Source organism: Elephantulus edwardii, unplaced genomic scaffold (assembly GCF_000299155.1).
Source record: "Elephantulus edwardii isolate Elephantulus edwardi_28Jun2011 unplaced genomic scaffold, EleEdw1.0 scaffold00036, whole genome shotgun sequence".
In the NCBI taxonomy this organism is placed as follows: domain Eukaryota; kingdom Metazoa; phylum Chordata; class Mammalia; order Macroscelidea; family Macroscelididae; genus Elephantulus; species Elephantulus edwardii.
In genome coordinates, this window is record NW_006399786.1 from 2,530,352 (window position 1) to 2,554,076 (window position 23,725).

The following is a 23,725-nucleotide window of genomic DNA, read 5'->3' on the forward strand; positions in this document are numbered from 1 at the left end:
AAACCCTTTCACTTTCATGAAAGACCTATTTCAGTGAACCAAAAGAAATGTAAAGATTTCCACTTTTATGAATAAAGAGAAACTAGTGTTGTTTTTCAAGAAAGCATTCATTATAGAGGCAGGACTCACTCCACACGCAGGAGAGGCGTCCCACACTCCTTCCTGGGGAGCACACTCAGCGTTCGGTATACAGCCACCAGCTCTCACCCATGTCTGTGAACTTTGTATGTTGGTATGATTGTGGTTTTATGTGTTAATTGTGTATGATTTGGTAAGATTTTCTTGGGGTCTGGGAATGCTTTTAATTTTTTCCTATGTAAATGAATGGTAATTGCTTCTTCATTTCATTCTATGTGAGCTTATAAAAGGTTTCCTAAGAGCACTCTACTTTTGGTTAGCTGGGCAAACCTCTAATTATGTTCTTGAAATGTCTGAAAATTGCCAGTTTTACATTGGAAATCCATGGTTTCTGGTTTCTACCTAAGGGATGTTTCTCATGCTGTTAGTCCTAAGACTGTAATTCCCATTCATCTGTAGAATGATTTCCTGTATTTCAGGGCTCACTTTTGAACCATTTGTATGAGGTTCTTGCACTTTACAAAATGAAAATGAGAGAGCCTCTCTTGCTTATTTGTAACCCAGCTTAAGGCAAAGACAGCTAAAAGCTTCATTGAAGGTATTGTATTGTGGACTTCTGTCATGCATTCAGTGCCATAGTGATTGGGGGAAGGTGACTGAAATAGAAGTGAGCACAATATAAAGACCAAGTCTGACTTCTGCTAACTCTACAGGGAGGAACTGACTCCATCAACAGCATCCACAATACTAAAATAATACCTACAAGTCAGACATGGTCCCCCATGCTCCTGAACCCACTTCCATCAACCCTAAGACCAGTCTTACTGGTAACCAGGTCAGAAATTTGTTACAGTGACCACACAGATGCCACAGAGCTGTATTCATCATTGTGGGGTTTATTAGGGAAGTTAACAGGTTATAACTCAGAATGACAACAGTATATAATCAGTAACCATTTAGTTCCTCAGTCCAGACAATGATAGCAGGCTTACACAGGTTGGCAACTGTATACAATAACCAGTTCCCCTGTCAGGAGCCTCTCAGTCAACAGTAAATATAACCTCTCTGTTCAGAGAACTTCTCAGGTACCAGCAGGTTACAATCCCTGGTGCAGCATCTCTGGCCCCAAATGATATGCTGCATTCTTTCCTTTTTCCTCCACCCCCGTGGTCAGATTCCAACATTGTGCTGTTGAATCTGCTCAGTTTAATGGCAAACTAGCCAGCCTCCTCATGGATAGACTAACATGCCCTATTTGCATAAGAAATAGGGGATTTTTGCAGCTATTGATGACATAGGCAGGCCTACATGTTTGCAGGGCAGACAGAGTTGAGGAAGCCTGGTTAAAGACCGAAGTCTTGGGAAGCCAAATTTTGAGCAACCAACCCACCACATGCTCTTTCACTTTTCACTTCTCAGACATGGAACGATATTCAGCAGAGTAGAGAAATTTATTGAATTATTTAATGTCTGAGACTGATTGAATAGCTCTCCTCCAGACCTCCTAATTCCTTGTTGTTATTGTTCTATGATGTCGAGTCGCTTGTGACTCATAGCGACCCTTTGTATGACAGCTCTGAACACTCCTCTATCCTGTGCCAACCTTATTGTCTCTGACACACCTACCTCCATTACCTCAGTCACTGAGCCAGTCCATCTCATCCAGGGCCTCCCTCTCTTGCACTGTCCCTCCACTCTCCCAAGCATGATATCCCTCTCCAAGGACTGGTCCTTCCATGCAACATGCCCAAAATATGTCAGATGGAGCTTCAGAATCTTTGCCTCCAAGGAACAGCCTGCTTTCACCTTCTCCTGTTTATTCTCTTAGCAGTCCAAGGTACCCTCAATACTCTTCTCCAGCACCACAGCTCAAAGGCATCAATTCTCCTTCTATTATCCCTCATCATTGTTGAGTTTTCTGATTCTTTAGGCTTTTGAATATCCACAGGTTTGCTGTGGGTAGTTTATTTTATTTTTAAGTACTGGCAATGCTTTCCTCAAAATCTGCTGTAACTTCTCTGGCCCAGAGCAATGCAGCAACAGCCAGAGTGGTGTGATACCCCCAACACCTGTGTTCTTAACCCATCACACACTGCTTCCCTGTTAGACCTTGAGTAAAGAGAATGATAGTGAAGTGGGAGCACTACAGTTTGTTCAACACCATAATAACATGCACACCTCCATTGATAGATCACCCATGGTTGTGCATGGGGTGCCTTGGCGGCTCCTGCATGGGAGGGGAGAATTCTACCACCAAACCCCCCATATCCTCCTTTTATTCTCGTCTGTCAGGAAAGATAATCTGTACCTGCATTATTGAACCCCTCCATCAGCATTTTGACAGTTTTGTTGAGTTTCCTTTCTAGACGCGATGAGAATGGAGGGCTGGTTTTTGTTGGGGTGGGTTTTTTTGTTTTGCTTTGGTTTGGTTTTTTACAGTTCTAGTCTAATGTGTAGCCTTGGGATTTTCCAAGTTTTATTTCATCTGGGTCAATGTGAAACAGGTGTCAGAAATGAATCTTTGTCACTTCTTAGGTGAAAAGCGGGGTCCCTGGAGGGTGTTCACAGCTAACCAAAGTTTGCTGTTTGAGACCACCCAGAAATACCTTGGAAGAAATGCCTGTTGGTCAGCATCTGAAATGTCAGTCACTGAAGCCCCTACGAAACACAGTTCTAGTATGACAAACATGGCATCACCACCATGAGTGGAAGCTGATTCCCACGTATCTTAAGGTGAAAATGGAAGGGCTTTACAGGTTCAGAAGCAACGTGGGCTATTTCAGGACCTCCCTTGATGGCTTCATTTATTGCTTAATATATCTGTGATTCTGTGTTGCCAGACAGGTCCTGCAGAGCATTTAGGTATATAAGTAGGAACAACTAAGGTCTCAGCCATGAGCTGTTCTACCTGATCTTCTGCTAAATGCAGGGAGCAAGGCATGAATAAAGTTCCTCTTATCATAGAGCCCACGAGGTTAGGGAGGAAGGCAGTTCATGAGCAAATAGGTGTTAGAAGTGCCTGCACCAACATCTACAGGAGTCCAAATAAATGTGTGCCCTCCTTGGATGTGGGACTAGAGTGGCCCAAGTGAGAAAAGCCGTGTGTGTGTGTGTGTGTGTGTGTGTGTGTGTGTGTGTGAGAGAGAGAGAGAGAGAGAGAGAGAGAGAGAGAGAGCGCAAGCGAGCGCCCTTAAGCTTAAATTATGTCTTAAAGGGGGAGTGGGTGGCCCAAGGGGACCATGCTGGAGACAAGGCTATCAGGCAGGGAAGGAACCTCAACAGGTTTTGGGAATGTGAGACAGCTTGGCACCTTCTGGGAACTGCAAGTGTCAGTGACAAGGCTGGAGCGTAGGGCACAGTGGAAAGTCTCTGGAGACAGTGTTGAACAAACAGATGTGGCCATAGAGTCTGTGCCACCGGCATAGGACAGAAATAGGACGTTATCTTGTAGTGTGTGATAAAAGTTTTAGTTTTTTAAGTAGATGAATAGCATAATGAAGGTTATTTGTCTGCTCTCTGGCAATTCTAAAGGTTAGACTCTAGGATGAATTGATGTAAAGAAACATGATAGAAGGCTGTTATGATGTCTAGCTAACAGCTAATACTGACTTAGACTAAAACAGTAGTTGGAATGTGGAGACCAGGATGGACATGCCAAACATAAGAAGAAGACTAGGACTGGAGGAGAAAATAATGGAAGGAAAGGTAACATAGAGTGACACTAGAGGGTCAGTGGGAGATGCTTGATCCTGCACGCAGAAGGCCTGATTCTCAGCCAGTACATCTCATGTGCAGCCACCAGACATCTCCCAGTGGAAGCTTATGTGTGTGATGCTGAACAGGTTCCAGCAAGCTTCCAGACTTAAAGGGTTAGGAAGAAAGGCCTGGCAACCTGCTTCCAGAAATCAGCCACTGCAAACCTTGTGAATCTCAGCCATCTGATCTGTCATCAGTCATGGACGATGCAGGATGGGACGGTGTTTTATTCCATTGTGCATGAGTCATTGCAAGTTGTAGCTAATGCAGTGGCAGCTACCAGCAGCAGCAGCAGCAAGCTTTGTGTCCTCTGTTTTGCATATGTCAAGAGGTGTTTCTAGTCAAGGAATAAAAAGCATTAGTCTTCTTAGATTCCAGAATCAAGGGCTTCAGCCAAAGGTCTTAAGCCTCCTATAAGAACTCCAGTTTAAATAAATAGTGCATCCAGACAATGTATTAATATTTCAGATTGTGGGATTGTGGTATGTGGGGGTTTTTTTACTGTGAATATGAGACCTGATGAGCTTGGGTTTGTTATGATCTCACTTCTGTTTTAGAGGCATTGTGCTATACAGATGGTGCCTTACCAGTAAGTCATTCATAGTGTTCACCCTGGTGTTGTGCACTTTTTAGCATCTGACTTAACTTCTGTGTCTCTCAGTTTCCATGTTGTTGTTGTTTGTAAGTGCCATCAAGTTGACTATAACCTCCAGTGATCCAATGAACAATAGATCTGAATCTTGCACTTTTCTGCACCGTCCTCACCATCTCTATCATGCATGAACTCATTGTGGGTAGTCTCTGTGTCAGCCTATCTCCTTGGGGTTCTTCTTCTGTTCCACTGATACCTCTTATCAAGAACTGGCTTCTCCTGAAAATATGCCCAGAGTACATGAGATGAAGTTTCACTGTCTTTGCCTGTAAGGAGCACTCTCTACTTCCTCTAAAACAGATTTGTTTAAATTCTTTTGGCAGTCCATAGGATATGCAGTGCTTTTTGTCAACACAAATCAGGGGCATCCTTTTCTATATTTGCAAATATTATCCTAGTAATTCTATTTCTAATTCTGCTTCATCTAATGGACTCTTCTAGGCTTTGTAAATAATCTTCAACATTTTATTTGCATTTGATATTAATGATATTGCACAATAATTTCCACTCACTGTTGGATCATCTGTTTTTTAAAAGGAAACAATTAGCGATCTCTTCCAATTGGTTTGTTGTTGTTGTTGTTGTTATGTGCCATCGAGTCATTTGCGACTCATAGCGACCCTATGCACAACAGCCAGCTCTAAACCCTGCTCTATCCTGTGCCAATCGCACTGCCTCTGACACACCCATCCCGATTATCCCAGTCACCGAATTAATCCATCTCATAGAGGGTCTTCCCCTCCTGCGCCATCCCTCCACCCTCCCAAGCATGATGTCCCTCTCCAAGGACCTGACCCTCCTGGCAACATGTCCAAAGTATGTCAGACGAAGCCCCAGAATCCTTGCCTCCAAGGAGTAGCTTGGTTTAATCCTCTCCAAGATGAACCTGTTTATTTTCCTGGCAGTCCATGGTACATTCAGTACCCTTCTCCAGCACCACAGCTCAAAGGCATCAACTATCCTTCTGTCCTCCCTAGTCATTGTCCAACTCCCTGATGCATAACAAGTGATTGCAAAGACCATGGCCTGTATCAGGGGCACCTTAGTCTCCAGAGAGACACTGTTGCTCTTGAGTACTTTAGAGAGGTCCCTAACAGCAGACTTTCCCATCACAATACGCTTTTTTATTTCCTGACTGCTGGTGTCAAGAGTGTTGACTGTGGAGCCAGCAGCCTTCCAAATTTATTGACATTGACCAGTAAGCATGTCCAGGGCTGTATCAGTTTGCAGAAGTCATTCAGTTATTACTCTATAAATTCCTGGGCCTTATTTATTGCTGAAGCAGAGAATACCAGAAAGAAGTTTACTTGTTTTTTGTTTATTGTGCAAAGGAATTCAGTTGTGTGGATCATAATAAATAATGGATAACATTGAGAAGTATGAGAATTTTAAAACACTTAAATTGTCTTTATATAAAACCTGTACATAGACCAAGAAGCAGTTATTCAAATAGAACAAGATCACAAAAGTTATATCTAAAGGTTTTATCTCTTCTCCATACTTCCTTAGTTTGTATGTTGAGCAAATCTTCTGAGAAACAACTATATGAAGACAGACTGAAGATCAGGATTCTTAGAAAACTCATTAACAATGTGTACTATGCAGATAACCCAGCCTTACTTTGCAGAAAGTGAAAAGGGCTTGAAGCACTTACTACAGAAGATCAAAGAGTACAACGATCATATCTAAAAATCAAGAAGACAAAAATCCTCACAACTGGACCAGTAGGCAGGGTCATGGTGTAGAAAAGATTGAAATTGTCAAAGATTTCATTTTACTGGGATCCCCGGTCAACACTCTTGATAGCAGCAGTTAAGAATTCAAAAGTTGTGTTGCCTTGCAGCAAGCTATTGTCAAGAACTTCTTTAAAGTACTAAAGAACAGGATATAAATTTAAAGACTAAGATGCAGCTAACCCAAGCCATGGTATTTTCAATTGCTCCATAGACATTTTTGGAATTGGCAGTAGATAAGGAAGACCAAGCAGAATGAATGCCTTTGAGTTATGATGTTGGACTGTTGGCTATGCCATGGACTGCCAGAAGAACAAACAAGTATGTCTTGGAAGAAGTTCAACCAGAAGTTGCTCCTTAGAAGCAAGGGTGGCAAAATTCCATCTCACATACTTTAGATATGTTGTCAGTCCTTGGAAAAGGCGTCATGCTGGGAACTGTAGGGAGTCCATAAAAAAGAGGGAAAACCTCAATGTAATGATGGACAGTGTCTGCAACCATGGACTTGATCCTGGCAGAGATGGTGAAGGTGACCCAAGACAGGGCAGGGTTTCGATCTGTTTGCCATTGGGTCTCTGTGAGTAATAGTTGACCTGAAGGTACCTAACAATAACAATTCTGCCCCACAGGTTTGTGAGAATTCAGTAAGGAGCATGTGAGGCAGTAGCTGGCAGAGTTGTTACTAACATCTGTCTTAGCTTCCTTTTTTCCCCTTTAGAGGATTTCTACCTTGCTACTCTGAGAGCACATTACAGTGTTCCTGTGTCACCCGGTCCTCCACTTCCTTAAGGGGATCCTGCATGGAATGTTGGTTACCTGGGAAAAGTAACTTTTATTTCTCTTTCCTTCTTTACAGGATGTCAGTTGTAATGAGATCACAGCTTTGCCCCATCAAATAGGACAGCTAAGGTCCCTGCGAGAACTGAATGTCAGAAGAAATTACCTTAAAGTTTTACCACAAGGTAAAAAAGAAAGAAAAGAAAAAAGAGGAAAATGAATACAGTTGGTTTGGTTATTTTGTCTTATTTTTTGTTTACATTTGTAAAATGCATTATGGTAGTCATGTTTGTGGTTGCTTGTTATTATTAATTGAGGCTCCTGGATAGTGCAGATGGAGTGCTCTGCTTCTAACCTGGAGGCTGACAATCGACACAGATCAAGCAGTGTCAAAAAAGAAAGGTTTTACAGCCTCCTCAGGTCAAAAGCTCTGGTAGCCTAGTGGGCAAAGAATTTTACTGCCAACCCAAATCCGCTCCGTAGGAGAAAGAAGAGCAGTTTCCTTCTTTGTAATTTTGAGAGTCAGCTAAGAGTCTATTCTGACTTGATGGCAAATAACAACATGTCAAGAATACCCTGTGGACAGCAGTAGCAAATAAGTATTAGTTAAAATGTGCATTTCATGTAAAGCTAACAAATACAATGTATGCAAATTACAAATTTTCATCTACTGGTACATCATGAAAATAGAAGGCTATATGAGGCACTCTGGGTTGTTTTTGGAATGGACATGTGATGTCTGGGATGCCCTCAAACAAGTACTTAGGCTGTCAGATTATATTGGTTAAATTTTTTGCCCTTGTGCTCTGAGAGTCCTATGAAGGAAGCCCTATCTAGGATCTGTTCTTTGGCAAGGACATGGCAGTGCTTGAATGGAATAATTCTATGTCATTCAAAGTTTATGCTTTGAAGGTCAATAATAATGATGGGCGTGGAGCTTCAATGTTGATAGGCACCTTCTATCACATAGGCAAATGCTGAATCTTCAAGTTCATGAGTAAATCTTGTCCTGGCCTTTGTGACCTTCTGCACTATTGACATGAGAGTGTCCCTCAGATACAGAACGTTTGGGATCACCTAAAATGATGTTCTTCCCAGAAATTTTGTTGTACCATTGATAGCTTTAAGTCATGTCATTGGTGATGCAGTGTTAGAGCCACTTCCCTGACAGGAGGCGAGACTTCTGTTCCCACTTTCACAGGAGTGAGCTGCAACAGGTCATGGGTTTGTGTGTCTCTGTGAAAGAAATGCCATGTTCTTTAGGGTTGTCCTCTCTTCCCCTGACCCTCTCCATCTTTGCCAGCATGACTGGCCCCTCCTGACAGCATTTCCAAAGCATGTAAGACCAGGTTTCACCATCCTTGCCTCTAAAGGAGCCCCACGGTTGTACTTTCTCTGTGGTAGATTTGTTTGTTCTTTTGGCAGTCCGTGGGATATTCAGTACTCTTCACTGATGCCACATTTCCAAAGCATCAATTTTTTGGCATCGTGGTGACTCTAATTTTAATTATATTAAAAATCCTATGTTAACCCTAATCAGTAAATAATCACTGGCAAATACATACTAAATGCTCCCTTTAAGATGTATTTTGGTTTCCAAGTACCACTTTGATTTCCATGGTTTCCCTTTAAAGACACAAGACATGCTTGATTTCAAAGATATATTTTAATAATGTACTTCAAAGTAAAAACAGTCTGACATTTATGCAGTCACTTAAGAGTAGCCTGATTTTCAGAATTCTTTTCCTGCATCTTAACTTTTTCTTTAAAAAGCTTTATTACTCTAGGTCAGAAAATCCAGCTCAAGAAGTGGAAGAACTATACAAGGTGTTACTTTGTAAATGGAAGTCCTTTCTTAAGACTGCATCTTTTAACCTGTATTGTGCTGACTATTTTAAAGAAGTCCAACTGGGAAAACTTATCTCAGCATCAGCACTTACCACTTTATTAAATGTGAAGAGTTGTTGTTGTTGGAGAAACTTATCTCAGCATCAGGATATACTACTTTATTAAATGTGAAGACTTAGTGGAAGGATATCTGTTTTCATTTTGTCATTGTGCAGGTCTGGTTTTGAATGTGAAAAGCCAGGGTTGGATGATGAGTAAACACAAGTAAGACCCTGCTTCTTCTGCCTGCTGTATCCTCTATGCTGTTAAGATGGTACATTTGCAAAAAAACTTTGATTTGTACCATGGACTGCCAAGAAAATAAACAGGTTCATCCTGGAGAGGGTTAAACCAGGTTACTCCTTGAGGCAAGGATTCTGGGGCTTTGTCTGACATACTTTGGATATGTTGTAAGGAGAGACAGGTCCTTGGAGAGGGATATCATGCTTGGGAGGGTGGAGGGACAGCGCAGGAGGGGAAGACCCTCTATGAGGTGGATTGATTCCGTGACTGGGGTAATCGGGATGGGAGTGTCAGAGACAGTGTGATTGGCACAGGACAGAGCAGGGTTTAGGGCTGTTGTACATAGGGTCGCTATGAGTCGAAAATGACTCGACGGCACCTGACAACAACAACAACATTTAGGATTAGAAAAGTGAGAGATGACAACAGCCAGACCTAAAAGCAGCATCTTTTTTTACGGTTGGAAAAAACGTGGAATTGTCACCTACAGCCTAGTAAGCCTAAATCCCATTAATGTGTAGAGCCTGAGAAATCCAGTGAAGGATCACTGTGACTGGACTTGACACCATTGTCCTGAGTTTGAGATTCTTTTCTTTTTAACACGCTCAGGAGAATAGCTACAAACATCAATGAATACTTACAATGTGGGCTATGTGAACTATGCATCTAGAAAAATTAGAAGATGTAAAAAAATGAAGTAAAAATGCATCAAGATTGATGTCCTAGCATTTTGTCAACTGAAATGAGCTGGAATTTGCCATTTTGATCTACTATCCTGAGAATGACAAATTGGAGAGGAATGATATCATATTAATCATCAGAAAGAACCTTTCAAGATCTGTCCTGAAGTACAGCATGGGGTGTGTGTGTGTGTGTGTGTGTGTGTGTGTATGATATTTCCGTATGCACACAGGGAAGACCTGTTAATACAGCAGTTACTTAAATTTATACATGAACCTGTAAGCCAAAGATGAAGAAACAGAATTTCTAAAACCTTTTGTAGTCTGAAATTAATAAAATGTGAATCAGGGTGCATTAATAATAATTAGTAACCAGAGAACAAAAATTGGTAACAAAAGAGAAGGATTGGTATTTGGGAAATATGACTTTGGTGACAGAAATGAGGCTGAAGACTGCATGATAGAAGGATGTACAATCAGTGATTTTTTTGATTGCTAATACCATTTTAGGGCAGCTCTGGTGATGTTTTCCACAGGAAGTTATACTGCTAACCTAATGGTGATCCCTCTCTGGTGGTACGAATTCACCAGTAACTCCCTGGGAAAAAGATGGGCACTCTCTCCTCCAAAGTGATTTACAGCCTCCAAGAACCTGCTGACTTTTTCACTATGAATGCAACACTGTTCTCTTCTGGTTTTCATTCCCAGGGTAGTATAGCATATGAGTATCTGATTCAAAGTGGTCAAAGCTAGTCCATCTCATCCCAGTAATACCTGGTGTGTTGATGTTCATGAGTTCCATTTAATTTTTCATACTTTCTAGTTTTCTAGTATTCATGCTGTGTACATTGCATGTTCCAGTTATTAAATGATATTTGCCATTATTTTTCCTCATGTCTACTGACTTCCAGACTGTACTCTACCATTACTACTATAACTATCAGCATACCTCTACTGTTTATAGTGTTTTCAGAAGTCTGGTTTTTAAGAAATAAACAGCCAATCCTGCTTCCTAGCCTGTCTTAATCTGGGAGCTCTAATAAAACCTGTCCAACATGGGTAACCTTGTGGCATTTTACACACTGGTGGCATAGCTTTCAGTACCACAGCAACCCACAAGTTATCCTGGTATAGCAAACTGACAGATGAGTGCTATACCAATTAGGACAATGTTCTCCCCAGACACAACGTACTGACAATTTAGTTTCTAAGTCTAATAGCAGAAGGTCTGCCCACCAGGTCCTAATTGATTTAAATAAGAGACTTCCAACCCCCAACAGATTATTAATTAAGTAAAAGTGACCAAACAGCTTACACCTGATTGTTAATGAAACAAAAATTGCACTAAAGCATCAAGAAGCCAAACAGAGGGAAGGACTTGAAACACTTGTTGCAGAAAATCAAGGAATGAAACCTTCAGTATGGATTGTATCTCAATGTCAAGGAAAAAAACCCCAAAGATTCTTAACCACTGGACTGATAGGCAACACTGTGATAGATTGAAAAGAGATTGAAACTGTCAACAACTTCATTTTACTTGGACCATAATTAACACCTTTGGTACCAGGAGACAGGAAATCAGGAGATGTATTGCACTGGGAAAGTCTGCTGTAGAGACCTCTCTAAATTATTGAGGAGAAATGATGGCAGTTTGAGGACAAAGGTGCATTTGAATTAGGCCATGGTCTTTCCGATCGCTTGCTGTGCATCTGAGAGCTGAACAATGGATAAGGATGACAGAAGAATTAATGCTTTTGAGCTGTGGTATTAGAGAAGAGCCCTGAACATCTCATGGACAGCCAAAAGAACAAAATATGTCTTGGAGAGAGTGCAGCTGGAGTGCTGTTTGGAGGCAAATATGATGAAGCTTCACCTCACATGGTTCAGGCATGTTGCTAGGAGGAGCTGTTCCTTGGGAAGAGGCATGATGCTTGGAAAGGTGGAGGTCTGGTGAAAGAGAGGACTAGTGTATTGACACAGTGACTGTCATAATGGGCTTAAATGTGGTAAGAAGTGTGAGGATGACACAAGCTAGGACAGGGTTCAGATCTTGTTCATAGGATGTCTCTGCGTAACCTAGAGCTCAACAGCAGTTTTAACAGCAACAACAACAACAACAAAGAACCTGCTAGAGAGTCAGCTATGAGGCAGTTCTGACTCAGTGACGCCACTCCTCCTTCCACGCTTGTTTAATCGGGAAGGTCCACCCCACTCTCAGTCAGCACTGGGTAGCCAACCATTAACGCATTTGACACATCCGTGTCACAGTGGAATTGTGGAATTGGTGAAAAATATTAAATATACTATGGACTGAAAAATTGGAAGCAGGAGTGGCATCCACTTCCGTAATAGCTTGCCTCCGGAAACCTATGAACCTGGAGAGAGGATGAAAGACACCCAAGTGTTGAGAACTCTCCTTCATAGGGTCGCTATGAGTCGCCTGCGACCTGACAGCACTTAACAACAACAACAACATGGACTGACAAAAGAACAATTAAGTCTGTCTTGGAAGAAGAGAATTCAAAGGCAAGGGATCATGAGATTGGGCATGTTGTCTCGAGGGGCCAGTCATTGCAAAGGCTCTTTATACTTGGAATAAATAAGGGGTCAGAGAAAGAAGAAGAACCTCAGGGATGTTAATTGACACAATGACTACAAAAATAGGCTTTTAAATGCAATAGCGATTGTGAAAATTATGCTATTATTACTGTTTTGTACCATCAGGTCAGAACCAACCCATAGCTCACTCGGTAGTGGGATTTCAGAGGCAGTAAATCTCGAGGGAGGAGATTGCCCATCCACAGAGTAGCTGGTGGATTTGAACCATGTGCCTCTGGGATTGCAGTGCAGCTTCATACCCATAGGCCACCTGAGCTCACTATTAGGATAATGAAAGATAGGAAAGGATTTGACCTGTTGTACATCAGAGGCATATTCTATCTCTGTTTCATTGACTATGCAAAGGCATTTGACTGTGTAAACAAACCGTGGCTCTGAGAAGAATGGGAACCCCAGAACACTTGATTGTGCTTATTATGCGTAACCTATACTTAGAAGGCAGTCATAAGAACAAAGCAAGGAAACACTGCATGGTTTAAAATTGGGAAAGGCTGTACGCCAGGGATGAGTCCTATCTCCATACTGTTTCAGTCTATATACAGAACAAATTATCTCTTATCAAGATTGGAAAAAGACTCAACAATCTGCGTTATGCAGTTGATACAACCCTGCTTGTTGAAACTGAGGAGAACCTGTAGTGCTTGCTGTAGAAGGTCAAGGACTGCAGTCTTCAATATGGATTCAAGTTCAACATCAAGAAAACAAAGATTCTCACCACTGGGCCTATTGGCAGCATCATGATAGACGATGAAGAGATTGAAATTATTAACAGGTTCAGTTTGCTTGGATCCACAATCAACACTCTTGGTATCAGGAGCCAGGCAATTAAAAGACAAATTATATTAGGAAAATCTGCTGTTATCGATCCCTCCAAAGTACTGAAGAACAACTGTATCAGTTTGGAGACTAAAGTGCACCTGATTCAGGCCATGGTCTTCGCAATTACTTCCTATGCATTAGAAAGCTGGACAGTGTGTAGAGATGATAGCAGAATTGATGCCTTTGAGCTGTGGTTCTGGAAAAGAGTATTGAATATACCATAGACTGCGAGGAGAACAAACAAGTTCGTCCTAGAGAGGGTGAGACCAGGCTGTCCCTTGAAGACAAGGATTCTGAAGCTTCGTCTGACATAATTTGGATGTGTTGCAAGGAGGGTCCAGTCCTTGTAGAGGGACACTGTGCTTGGGAGGATGGAGAGACAACACAAGAGAGGAAGACCCTTAATGAGATGGATTGATTCAGTGTCTAGAGTAACGGGTGTAGGTGTGTCGGAGGCAGTAAGATTGGAAAGGGATAGAGCAGGGTATAGGGCTGTTGTACACAGGGTCGCTATGCGTCACATAACAACAACAACACTTAGTATCACTTTGAGTAGACTCAGTAGTACGTAACAATAACAGCACATAATGACATTTTCAGCATATCACAGCATGTTTTAAAAGTATTTGGAAAACTGGACTACAGTGGTCAAAGCAGTTACAGAAATTGCACAGGGAGTGGTTTTCTTTAAGAGACCACTCTATTAAAACAACAGCAGAGAAATAGATTTTATTTAAATTGTTCAAGTCCAATTGTATGACCACAACTTTAAATTGCCATTAAGTATGCTCTTTATTATGGGATATAAAAACAGCCCCCTCTTTGGAATGTTACATTGACACCTACAATTCAGTATCCTGTTGTTTCCTGAATGCTCCTTAAAGTTAACAAGTAAGTGATTTCACCTCTCATAAAAAGAATTTATGACTGAAAAGATAGAGTGGAATTGCTTTCTTCTGAAAAGTGTTTCCACAGCTAATAAGAAATTTGCATTTATAAAACAATTGGTAAGAATATTCCCCTGGGGTATACTGTCAGGGAGATTCAGGGACTGCCAATAAAGACATGATGGTGGTTGTTAGATGCCATTGACTCAAATATGCCTCACAGCGACCCTGTGAGCAACAGATCCGAATCTTGACCTGTCCTGCACCATCTTCACAATCTCTGATATGCTGGAGGCCACTGTGTGAGTCACTGTGTCAGTCCACTTTGTTGAAGGTCTTCATCTATTTCTCTGACCCTCAGCCTTTCCCAGCATGATGTCATTTTCAAAAAAATTGGTCCCTTTTGGTAGACAGCAGTATCAGACTTGGCTTCTTTCTCTGTGGCTTCATTTGAGTCTTGACTCTCCATTTTTAGTTTCTCGATCTTCTGCAGGTAAGTCTTGTTTGGTTTTTCAGAGAGCCACTTCACCCTGTTTCCATGTGTACAGAAGGTAGACCCCACAGGCTCACTGATCTCTTCCTGGGTTCCTCCTTCACAGCCCTGTCTGCCCAGCAGACCTTCCTCTCGGGCACCTTGGCAGTGGGACTGTGAGGGCCAGGAGCTTGTGTGTGCACAGAGACCCTTCCAAAGTAGGGTGCCTGGCAGCTCGGTCTTGAGGAAACTCTGGGCCTGTCTACTCTGGGCCACTTTTAGATTTGAACCCTCAGTCTGGAGTTTAACAGTGGAATGCTTAATCACAATAGAATATGTTACTGTTATTATGTGTCATCAAGTCACAAAGGACTCAAAGCTGACCCCCTAGTGAATTCTCAGGGGCAGTAAATCAGATGGAAGGAGATTGCCCATCTTTCTGCTGAAGAGCAACTGGTGGGTCCTAACTATACTTTTCGGTTGGCAGCACATTTTCTACCAAGTTACCAGAAAAGAGCTTTGGGAAATAAAAAATAATTTCATGATTCTCAAGTTTCTTTGCTTCACTCAGGAGAATTCTAATAACAGTAGAATGTTAATAATACTTTCAGGTAATGAATTTCAAAACTTTCCGTATTTTATGCTTTTCATCTGTGGATACCCCTCATGATAAGTGTTTAGTTTGAAATGTTGAAATTTTTAAAAAATTAAAGATTTTTCTGATAAATTACTCTTTTCAGTTTTGTGGTGCTTTAGGACAGCCCCTGCAAGTGAAGGTTTCCAGACCTAATGCTGTTCTTGCTAGTTCCAGATGAAGAGAGAAGTGGGGCTTGGGCTTGGTTTTTCTTATTCCCCTTTTCTGTTAGGTTTTTTATGGCCTTTTCTAGGCTGGAGTTAACCAATTTTCCACCATTTTCTCATGTAAACTCTACATTCTTTTTTATTCTAAACTAAAATAGTGAGTGTGTCAAACTGAAACTAAAACAGAATATTTGTAAAGTCCATCCTTTCCTTAACTGCCAGTTGTCCCCCCCCCCCCATCTTCCCCGCATCTAGCCCTATGTCATTGCTGTAGTTGTCCAGGGACCACTGAAGAGCAGGTTCCGTTTTAGCCTATAAATTTCCTCAGGAATATCAACCAGATTGCAGATGAAAGGTTAGAGCAAGGAAGGATTTTTTTGTGCCATATGATCTCTCTTATTCTTAGATTGTTTTTAGAAATAGCTCTAAGATGGCAGAGGGACTTGGAAAAAAATTTTACCCCCTCTCTTACTTTCCCTTTTCCTTTAGTTTTTCACAGTTGCCTCTCAGGTTCTCCACCTTCCTGCTCTCTTCCACTTCAGACTTGGGGCACTCTTGCCAAAACACACACCACACCATATCCCTAGGCCTACATGACCTGAGGCGAGTCCCTCTACTCAAATTAGAGGCTGCAGAGCTGAGCTTGAGTAGTAAATTAAAAACATAAAGAGCCTGCCTGGCTTACTGGCCTGACAGAGCGTTGAACAGGCCCTCAGACTATATTGCCTTCAGACAACCTTCAAATGAACTGAATCCACTCTGGGAGTTCACCTTTCAGCCCCATAAAGAACCAGCTTTATAAGGTGAAGAGTGACATCTGTGAGGAATGAACTCTGCAGAACTATCACAAGAGACCATAAGGCAACATGTGCCCCAAAACAAAGTCCAGAAGGGAGGAAGGAGTAGGAAAGAAGGCTGAAGGGAAATGGGAAGCCTATGGAAGCTGTGGGGGAGTGTACTGCCATGATTGCAAATCATGTCATGAAACAAAATGTGTATAAATTGTTGAGTGCAAAACGAATTTGCTCTGTAAGCTTTCACCCAAATGACAATCAAATGTAAAAAAAAAGCCAGCAAAACAAGAAAAAAACCCAAAACCCAACAACCAATCCTCCTAAAATCCAGAGAATTTGCATTTACAGAACAAAACACTCCCAGAGTTCATCTTACACAGCTCTCATGAGCAGTTTGTGACCTGCTGTGCTAAAAAATGCCCTGTGTTTCCTTCTACTCTTTCAATCCTATTTCTACACCTTTAAAGCACCTCTTAAGGTAGAAAGAAAGAAGGACTCATTCACTCCCAGAACAAGCTGAATTCTGAGAAAGCTCTATTGATAGGCTTTATGGAAGTTTAACCAAGGTGAAAAGTTGTTGTTATTATCTTTTGCTCTCCGTTCTGGTACATACATACAGGGTGGCTCCTTGAGGCAAGGATTCTGAGGCTCCGTCTAACATACTTTGGACATCTTGTGAGGAGAGACCGTTGGAGAGACATGTTGGAGAAGGACATCATGCTTGGGAGGGTGGAGGGATAGCGCAGGAGGGGAAGGCCCTCTATGAGGTGGATTGATTCAGTGACTGGGATAATCGGGATGGGAGTGTCAGAGACAGTGCGATTGGCACAGGACAGAGCAGAGTTTAGGGCTGTTGTACATAGGGCCGCTATGAGTTGCAAGCGATTCGACAGCACATAACAACAACAATACCCTTCTGGTAATCCCTGCACAAAGGAACAGAATACTGCAGAGTATGCCATCTGTTCCACATCGAGCTGTAAGGATTGAGCATTTTTTTTTTTTATGTCAGTCCATCTCCTAGGGGCGTCTTTCATTGCTGATCTTTTATTTTGCCAAATGTGATGTCCAGTTCTTATTAGAACTAACAGCAATTTAGAATTATCGAGCTTCCAACCAATAAGAAACTCAAAGGAAGTGCGTGACTCAGAATCCACTTGGCAGTAGTGAGTTAGGTTTTTGTTTTATCCCTTCCCCTACTTTTGAACTCCATGAACCTTTGTAAAGACTTTAGCAGGTCCCATTCAGAAAGGAACTTTCTCTGGGCTCTCCCTTAGCTCAGCGGTCTCAGAAGTTCTCTGCACCCCCTTTTGGTGGCCCTCCTTGCTCCACCTCCTTTACTTGAAAGAATTTTACTTCCTTTCCAGCAGCTGCCAAAGTCAGTTGGAATGCTTGAAATTGCTGAGTGTTTACAGTGCCACTGGGTGGGGATTTTAAACTAAATATAAAATTTGTCTTGTTCGTAGAGCTGAGCTGCAGATGACTTTTTAAAGTCATCAAGTGAACAGTGCCTCCTCATGCCAAAATCCTAGCTCCTGTCAGAATATTCTGAGTGAGGTTGTATTTATTTTTTAAAACACAGTTAAAATGTCAAGAACCTATTTCTTGTAACCAGCTCTGAGTTTTTGCTAGCCCAAATATACTGAAGAGATAAGAATATTCTGTAACTAGCCCGTTACTAATGTACTAGCAGTTACATACAACTCGAACACAGTTTGGAATTAAAGCATGTGACCTGCCTGAGTTTCTTTTGTTAGGGAGGGGGAGTCACTTAAAGAATAGATTTGTAAATTTAAGATATTTTCCAGCTCTTTCTCATCAGACCTAAGAGAAATTTAGAATTGTTGCGCTTACAATGAAAAGAAGTTTACCCATAAAATAAATTAGCAGAGGGGTGGCAGGGTAGTCTGTAGGGAATTAAGGCTATTTACCCAAAGGTGACGCCTGTGGCAGTTTGAATCCATTAGCCACTCCAAGAGAGAAAATGAACAATCTCTCCTGTTGAATTTACAGCCTCCAGAAAGACTCCCTGGAGGGTCAGTTCAAACTCTGTGGCAATGAGGTGTTTTTTTTTTTAGCTGGTGTAAAATACAGTATGTTCACACCATGTATTGATAATGTACACTTTATTGATAATGTACACTTTACCTTTTATTAAACTAACTGATGTTTTTCCTAATAAGCAGAATTTCTTTTTTGTTGCATGACTATTCAGTCTTGTTCTTCGCTAAATACAGCTTCCTCCTCCCCTGTTCTTTTAGAACTCGTAGATCTTCCCTTAGTGAAGTTTGATTTCTCCTGCAATAAAGTGCTCGTCATTCCGATTTGCTTTAGAGAAATGAAGCAGCTACAAGTCTTACTGCTCGAGAACAATCCTTTGCAGTCCCCACCAGCACAGGTAAGAAGGTTTGTGAAACCCCTGCTGTGAAATGTTATCAATCAAGTAGAAACAGCTCTCTTAGCTGGTGTTTTAACACTTTGTTGATTTAATATTAGATCATAAACAGTCACACACAGACACAAATAAACCTTTGATGAATCTGCATAAAGTAATTTGTCTTCTGCGTCAAAGCCACTTATCAATGTTTTACTGAGCTAACAATGTATGTGCATTGGGAACTCAGATTTTCACTGTTCAAAAAGTACCCTGGGTATGAGTTTTAGAGTTACAAATAAATTTTTAATGAATAGGTAATGAATAGGTAAATTTGTGAAATGTAACATACAAATAGTGAGGACCAGCTGATTATTTTAATGTCAACAGTAACATGGAGTTTAAACATTTTAAACTACCATTATTGTTCCTAAGAGATTTACTGCAATCTCAAATCCTAAACTCTTGAAAACATAATTATTAGCCCTTAAATAGTTATTTTCTTTTCTTTTAAAAAATGCTAATAACTTACTAGTTCTGTAGTCATTTTTAAACTCTGATTTTGCTTTCTGTGGACTTGAATACAAGTGTATCTTTTCATGGTCTTCTGTAAGGTTCCCAGGTAAAGCAAATGGTCTGCACTAAACCTCCACCCTAAAGGCTGTTTGACTCACACAGCAACATGGTGGACAAAAGGCCTGGTGATCTGCTTTCACAAATACACTCTCTTTTGGCCCTCCAGCCAAAACCAACTCATAACTAATGTGCCAGCAGGTTTTGAGAGGCTATAAATTGCAAGGGAGATTACTCATCTTTTTCCCTTGCAGCAACTGTTAGATTCAAATTGCCTACCTTTGGGTTGACAGTGCAGCTTTACCCACTAGGCTACTAGATCTCCCTTAAAGATTCCATAAAGTTTATGGACCTTTGGTTAACTCTAACACACTGGGTCATATGTTACCTGACTTCTTTGCTAATTATGAAAGCCTCAGGCATTACATGATGCATTCCCAACCAAAAGCCAAGCAGTTAGATAGAGCCTGCCAATAGTTCAACATCGAGAAAACAAAAATTCTCACCACTGGGCTGATTGGCACCATCAGGACAGATGGTGAAGAGACTGAGATTTTTAATAGCTTTAGTTTGCTTGGCTCCACAATCAACACTCTTGGGACCAGCAGCCAGGAAATCAAAAGATGAATTTTGATGGGCAAGTCTGCTGTCAGAGACCTCTCCACAATACTGAAGAGCAACGATATTAGTCTGGAGACTAAGGTGCACCTGATCCAGGCCATGGTCTTTGTAATTACATGCTATGCATAAGAAAGCTGGACAATGACTAGAGATGATAGAAGGATAATTGGTGTCTTTGAGTTGTGGTGTTGGAGAAGAGTATTGAATATACCATGGACTGCTAGGAAAACAAACAAGTTCTTAATGGAGAGGGTAAAACCAGGTTGCTCCTTGGAGACAAAGATTGTGAAGCTCTGTCTGACATACTTTGGGCATGTTGCAAGGAGTGTCCAGTACTTGGAGAGGGACATCATGTTTGGGAGGATGGAGGGACAGCACAGGAGAGGAAGACCCTCGAGATGGATTGACTCAGTGACTGGGGTAATGGTGATTGGTGTGTCAGAGATGGTGAGGTTGGCTCAGGATAGAGCAGGGTTTAGGGCTGTTGTACATAGGGTCACTGTGAGTCACAGGCAGCTTGACAGCACATAACAACAACAAAAACAACCAAAAGCTTATCAGGAGAAAGATGGACAATTTCCTCCCTTCAAGACATGCAGTTTGGGAAACCCTCAGGGGGTCACTGTGAGTTAGAATCAACCTGAAGGCAGTGAGTGGGTTATAAATTGTTGTTGTTGTTTGCCATCAAGTCAGAACTAACCCATATTAACCCTCCAGCAGGTTTTCAGAGGCAGTTAATCCACAGGAGAAAATTGCCCATCTTTCTCCCATCGAGCACTTGGTTTTTGTACCATATACCTTTGGGATTGCAGCTCTGTTTCTTAGCACTAGAGCCACTAAAGCTCTGGGTTAGAGATAGTGCAGGAGAAAACCAATCAAATAAAACCCATTGTTCCAAGTGAAAAAGAGATCAAAGATGGTAACTTGGATGGTAGTTTTTAAACTTTTAAGTCCCCAGACCCTATGCCATATAAATAGAAACATTAAAACTATATGAAGGCAATTGAATTGAATGTTCCTTGAAACTTTGACCTAGGCCTGGAAACCAAGAAGCAAATCCCATGTGGTATTTTGATGTACACAGCTGCTTCAGCTGCTCTTCTCCTTCCTGCCACCCTCTCAGATTCTTCAATGTTTTGGAGAGGTCATTATGGTGATTTTAAAACCAAGATATACAGAGCAAATCATCTGGTGTTTTGATTTTATTTTTTCATCACAGATAAATGTGTTTTTAACTTCTCCATAGATTTGTACAAAGGGTAAAGTGCATATATTCAAGTATCTGAGCATACAGGCATGCCAGATTAAGACAGCTGACTCCCTGTACCTCCACTCAATGGAGAAGCCACATTTACGCCAGCACGTGGATGACAGGTGAGTCCAGCTACTGTCCCTTGAAGCCACTGTTTAGAATTTTCTTTGACTAACACCTTCTAAGTAACTAAAATATCCTTTTGTATTACTTAACCAATTTAAGTGTATAACTCAGGTTTGCAGAAACTATTGCAGAAAGAAAATTATTATTGAAAGCATTTTGGCTTTTGCCAGTTTTCATTTCCTCCTCTCTCCTTCTCAAGTACTTTCTTTTACATACACATATATTTATTTATATGTCTGCACACATGTGTATGAATATGTATATGTATATCATACATATAAATATGATCTAGAATATAAATATTCTTTGCTTCTCAATTAAAATATCGTTTTAAATTTATGTATGCCCTTTTGGAATTAGTATTTTTAATTTGTCTCCAGGACACTGCTGAGAAACCTGTAGGCTTTATTTTTTTCCATTGTGTTTTTAAAATGCATTGTGCATAGTTTCTACCATTTCCTGTTTTGGGTGGAAGTGTTGGAATCTTTTCACATGTGCTGGGGGTGTTTTTTTTTTTTGCATAAATTGGGCCAGAAGTTTTCAGAGGACAAAATTCTCACCAAACACCCTTAAAGAAATCTTAACTCTTTGTTATAAGTCTTAACTATAAAACCTAATAAATGAGAATGACTATTTGAAACACAGTGTGAATGAAGGATAGTGTGAAACAATGTATTCAAACTTTGTGTGCAAACCAATATAAAATAAAAAATTTTATAAAAACAAAAAAATCTTAACTATTTACTAAACAAGGTGGCTTAAATTTCTGTTTTCTTAAGTATTAGTATTTAATACTTAAGATACCTTTGAAAAATATAACTGTAGTATGATTTTATCATTGAATAAAGATTTATGAAGTTCTTGAAAATAACCTAATTTTAAGAAGTAAAAGCATTTATGACGTTTATTCCTTTTTTTAAATATGGTGCTTGTGTATTGTTCTGCACCGTTGAGTCAGAACTAATTCAAAGCTGGCTCTCCAGTGGATTTTTAAAGGCTGTAAATCACCCAGGAGTAGATTGCCCATCTTTGTCTCGAAAAACAGCCTGTGGCTTTGAACTCTCTGTCTTTGGGTTGGCAACACAATTCCTCATCACTGAGCCAACAGAGCTCCCTTTTTTATATGATGGTAGTAGTTGTTGTGTACCATTGAATCAGAACTGATCCATAACTGACCCTCTTTGGGGTTTTCAGAGGCAGTAAATCTCACAAAGAGAGACTGCTCATCTTTCTTCTGCAGAGCAGCCGATTTGAACTTGGTATCTTTGCATTGGCGGTGCAGTTCTTTACTATTAAGCCACTAGAGTTTCCATTTCACATGGTGGTGGTTGCCATCAAGTCGAGGGTTGACTCGTAGCAACCCGGTGAACAATAGATGTGAACCGTGTTCTGCCCTGTGACATCTTCACAATCTCCAACACACTCAAACCCATTGCTACAGTCACCGTGATCCATCTGGTTGAGGGTCTTCCTTTCCTCTCCCAACCCTCCACCTCTTCAAGCATGATGTCTTTCTCCCACTCTAAGCATTAAAATGAAGTTTATAAATGTTTCAAATAAATAATTTGCCTTCTTAGTGTGTAGATCTCTTGGCTAAAGCCCGTGGCCACAAAACCCTGAAGACACAATTTCATTTTTGCATTATCTCTGGAGGAAGGTTTGGCAATATCCTCCTGAAAAGTTAGCCTAGTTGTGCTCTGGCACATGGTCACCGAGAGTCTGACACATCATCTGGTTTATGTCCTTGGAGGGTGTGAGTGTATGGTTTTTATTAGGCTTGTATCTTAATGTTCTTTTGAACTGGACTGGGGCTTTCTATTGCCTTATAACAAATGGTAAAAAAATTGTAGCAAAATAATTATTAGAATGTACATCAGTATATTTTAGTATGAACTTTGTAGTTGAGTATGTGGTGTGTTTGGTTTTGTTTTTTTTCTTTTCCCCTAAATGAACTCAATATTGCTGACATCCACCCCAGCAAGAAGGATTCAGACTCAGGAGTTGGGAGCGATAATGGAGACAAACGATTATCTGCCACAGAGGTAAAGTTATCAAGTCAAATTTCTTTTTTCTACTTGTGTTTCTAGATATTTCCATCTGCCTTGGTCAGACTCCTTTCTGGAACTTCGCTTGATTATATGTATGAAAGCAATTTTAAATCCTCCCAAGTGTTACATAAAGATGGGAGTATTAACACCACTTTAACCAGAGTTTTTTAATGCAAATTTGCTTTTTTTAAAATACCTGTATTAATATATATTCAATTTTCTACTACCAAAAAAAAATCTAAAGAGAATTTTGGCTTTCAAGGGAGGAAAAAAATAGGAAATTGAAACCATTATTCTGAGTTAATTTTGCGAGGAGTTAGTGGTCAAGTGACAGTGAACATCCTGAGTGGTAGCGAGAAGGGAGTCTGCCCCTTGCCAGCAGACACATGAGGCCCCAGGGCTGAGTGATGTCTGTCAGCATTATGTGTTAGTGCTGTTTGGGGTTTAATGTTTACATGATAAGAATTGGTTATTTATTAGATCTGGAATGCTCAAAATTTTTTCCCATAGTTGGCTTTTTTACTTCACGTATT

At 40.8% G+C, this 23,725-nt stretch overlaps 1 protein-coding gene across 1 annotated transcript in view; it reads left to right on the forward strand.

Annotated features, from left to right (window-relative positions):
- The window catches only part of LRCH1 (leucine-rich repeats and calponin homology (CH) domain containing 1), a 216,360-nt gene that overhangs the window by 121,687 nt on the left and 70,948 nt on the right, over window positions 1–23,725 (forward strand). Inside the window, exons 4-7 of the mRNA XM_006884551.1 lie at window positions 7,076–7,181; window positions 18,460–18,596; window positions 21,013–21,140; window positions 23,123–23,186. Of these exons, the coding sequence (XP_006884613.1) occupies window positions 7,076–7,181; window positions 18,460–18,596; window positions 21,013–21,140; window positions 23,123–23,186 (435 nt within the window). The remainder of the gene's footprint in view (window positions 1–7,075; window positions 7,182–18,459; window positions 18,597–21,012; window positions 21,141–23,122; window positions 23,187–23,725) is intronic.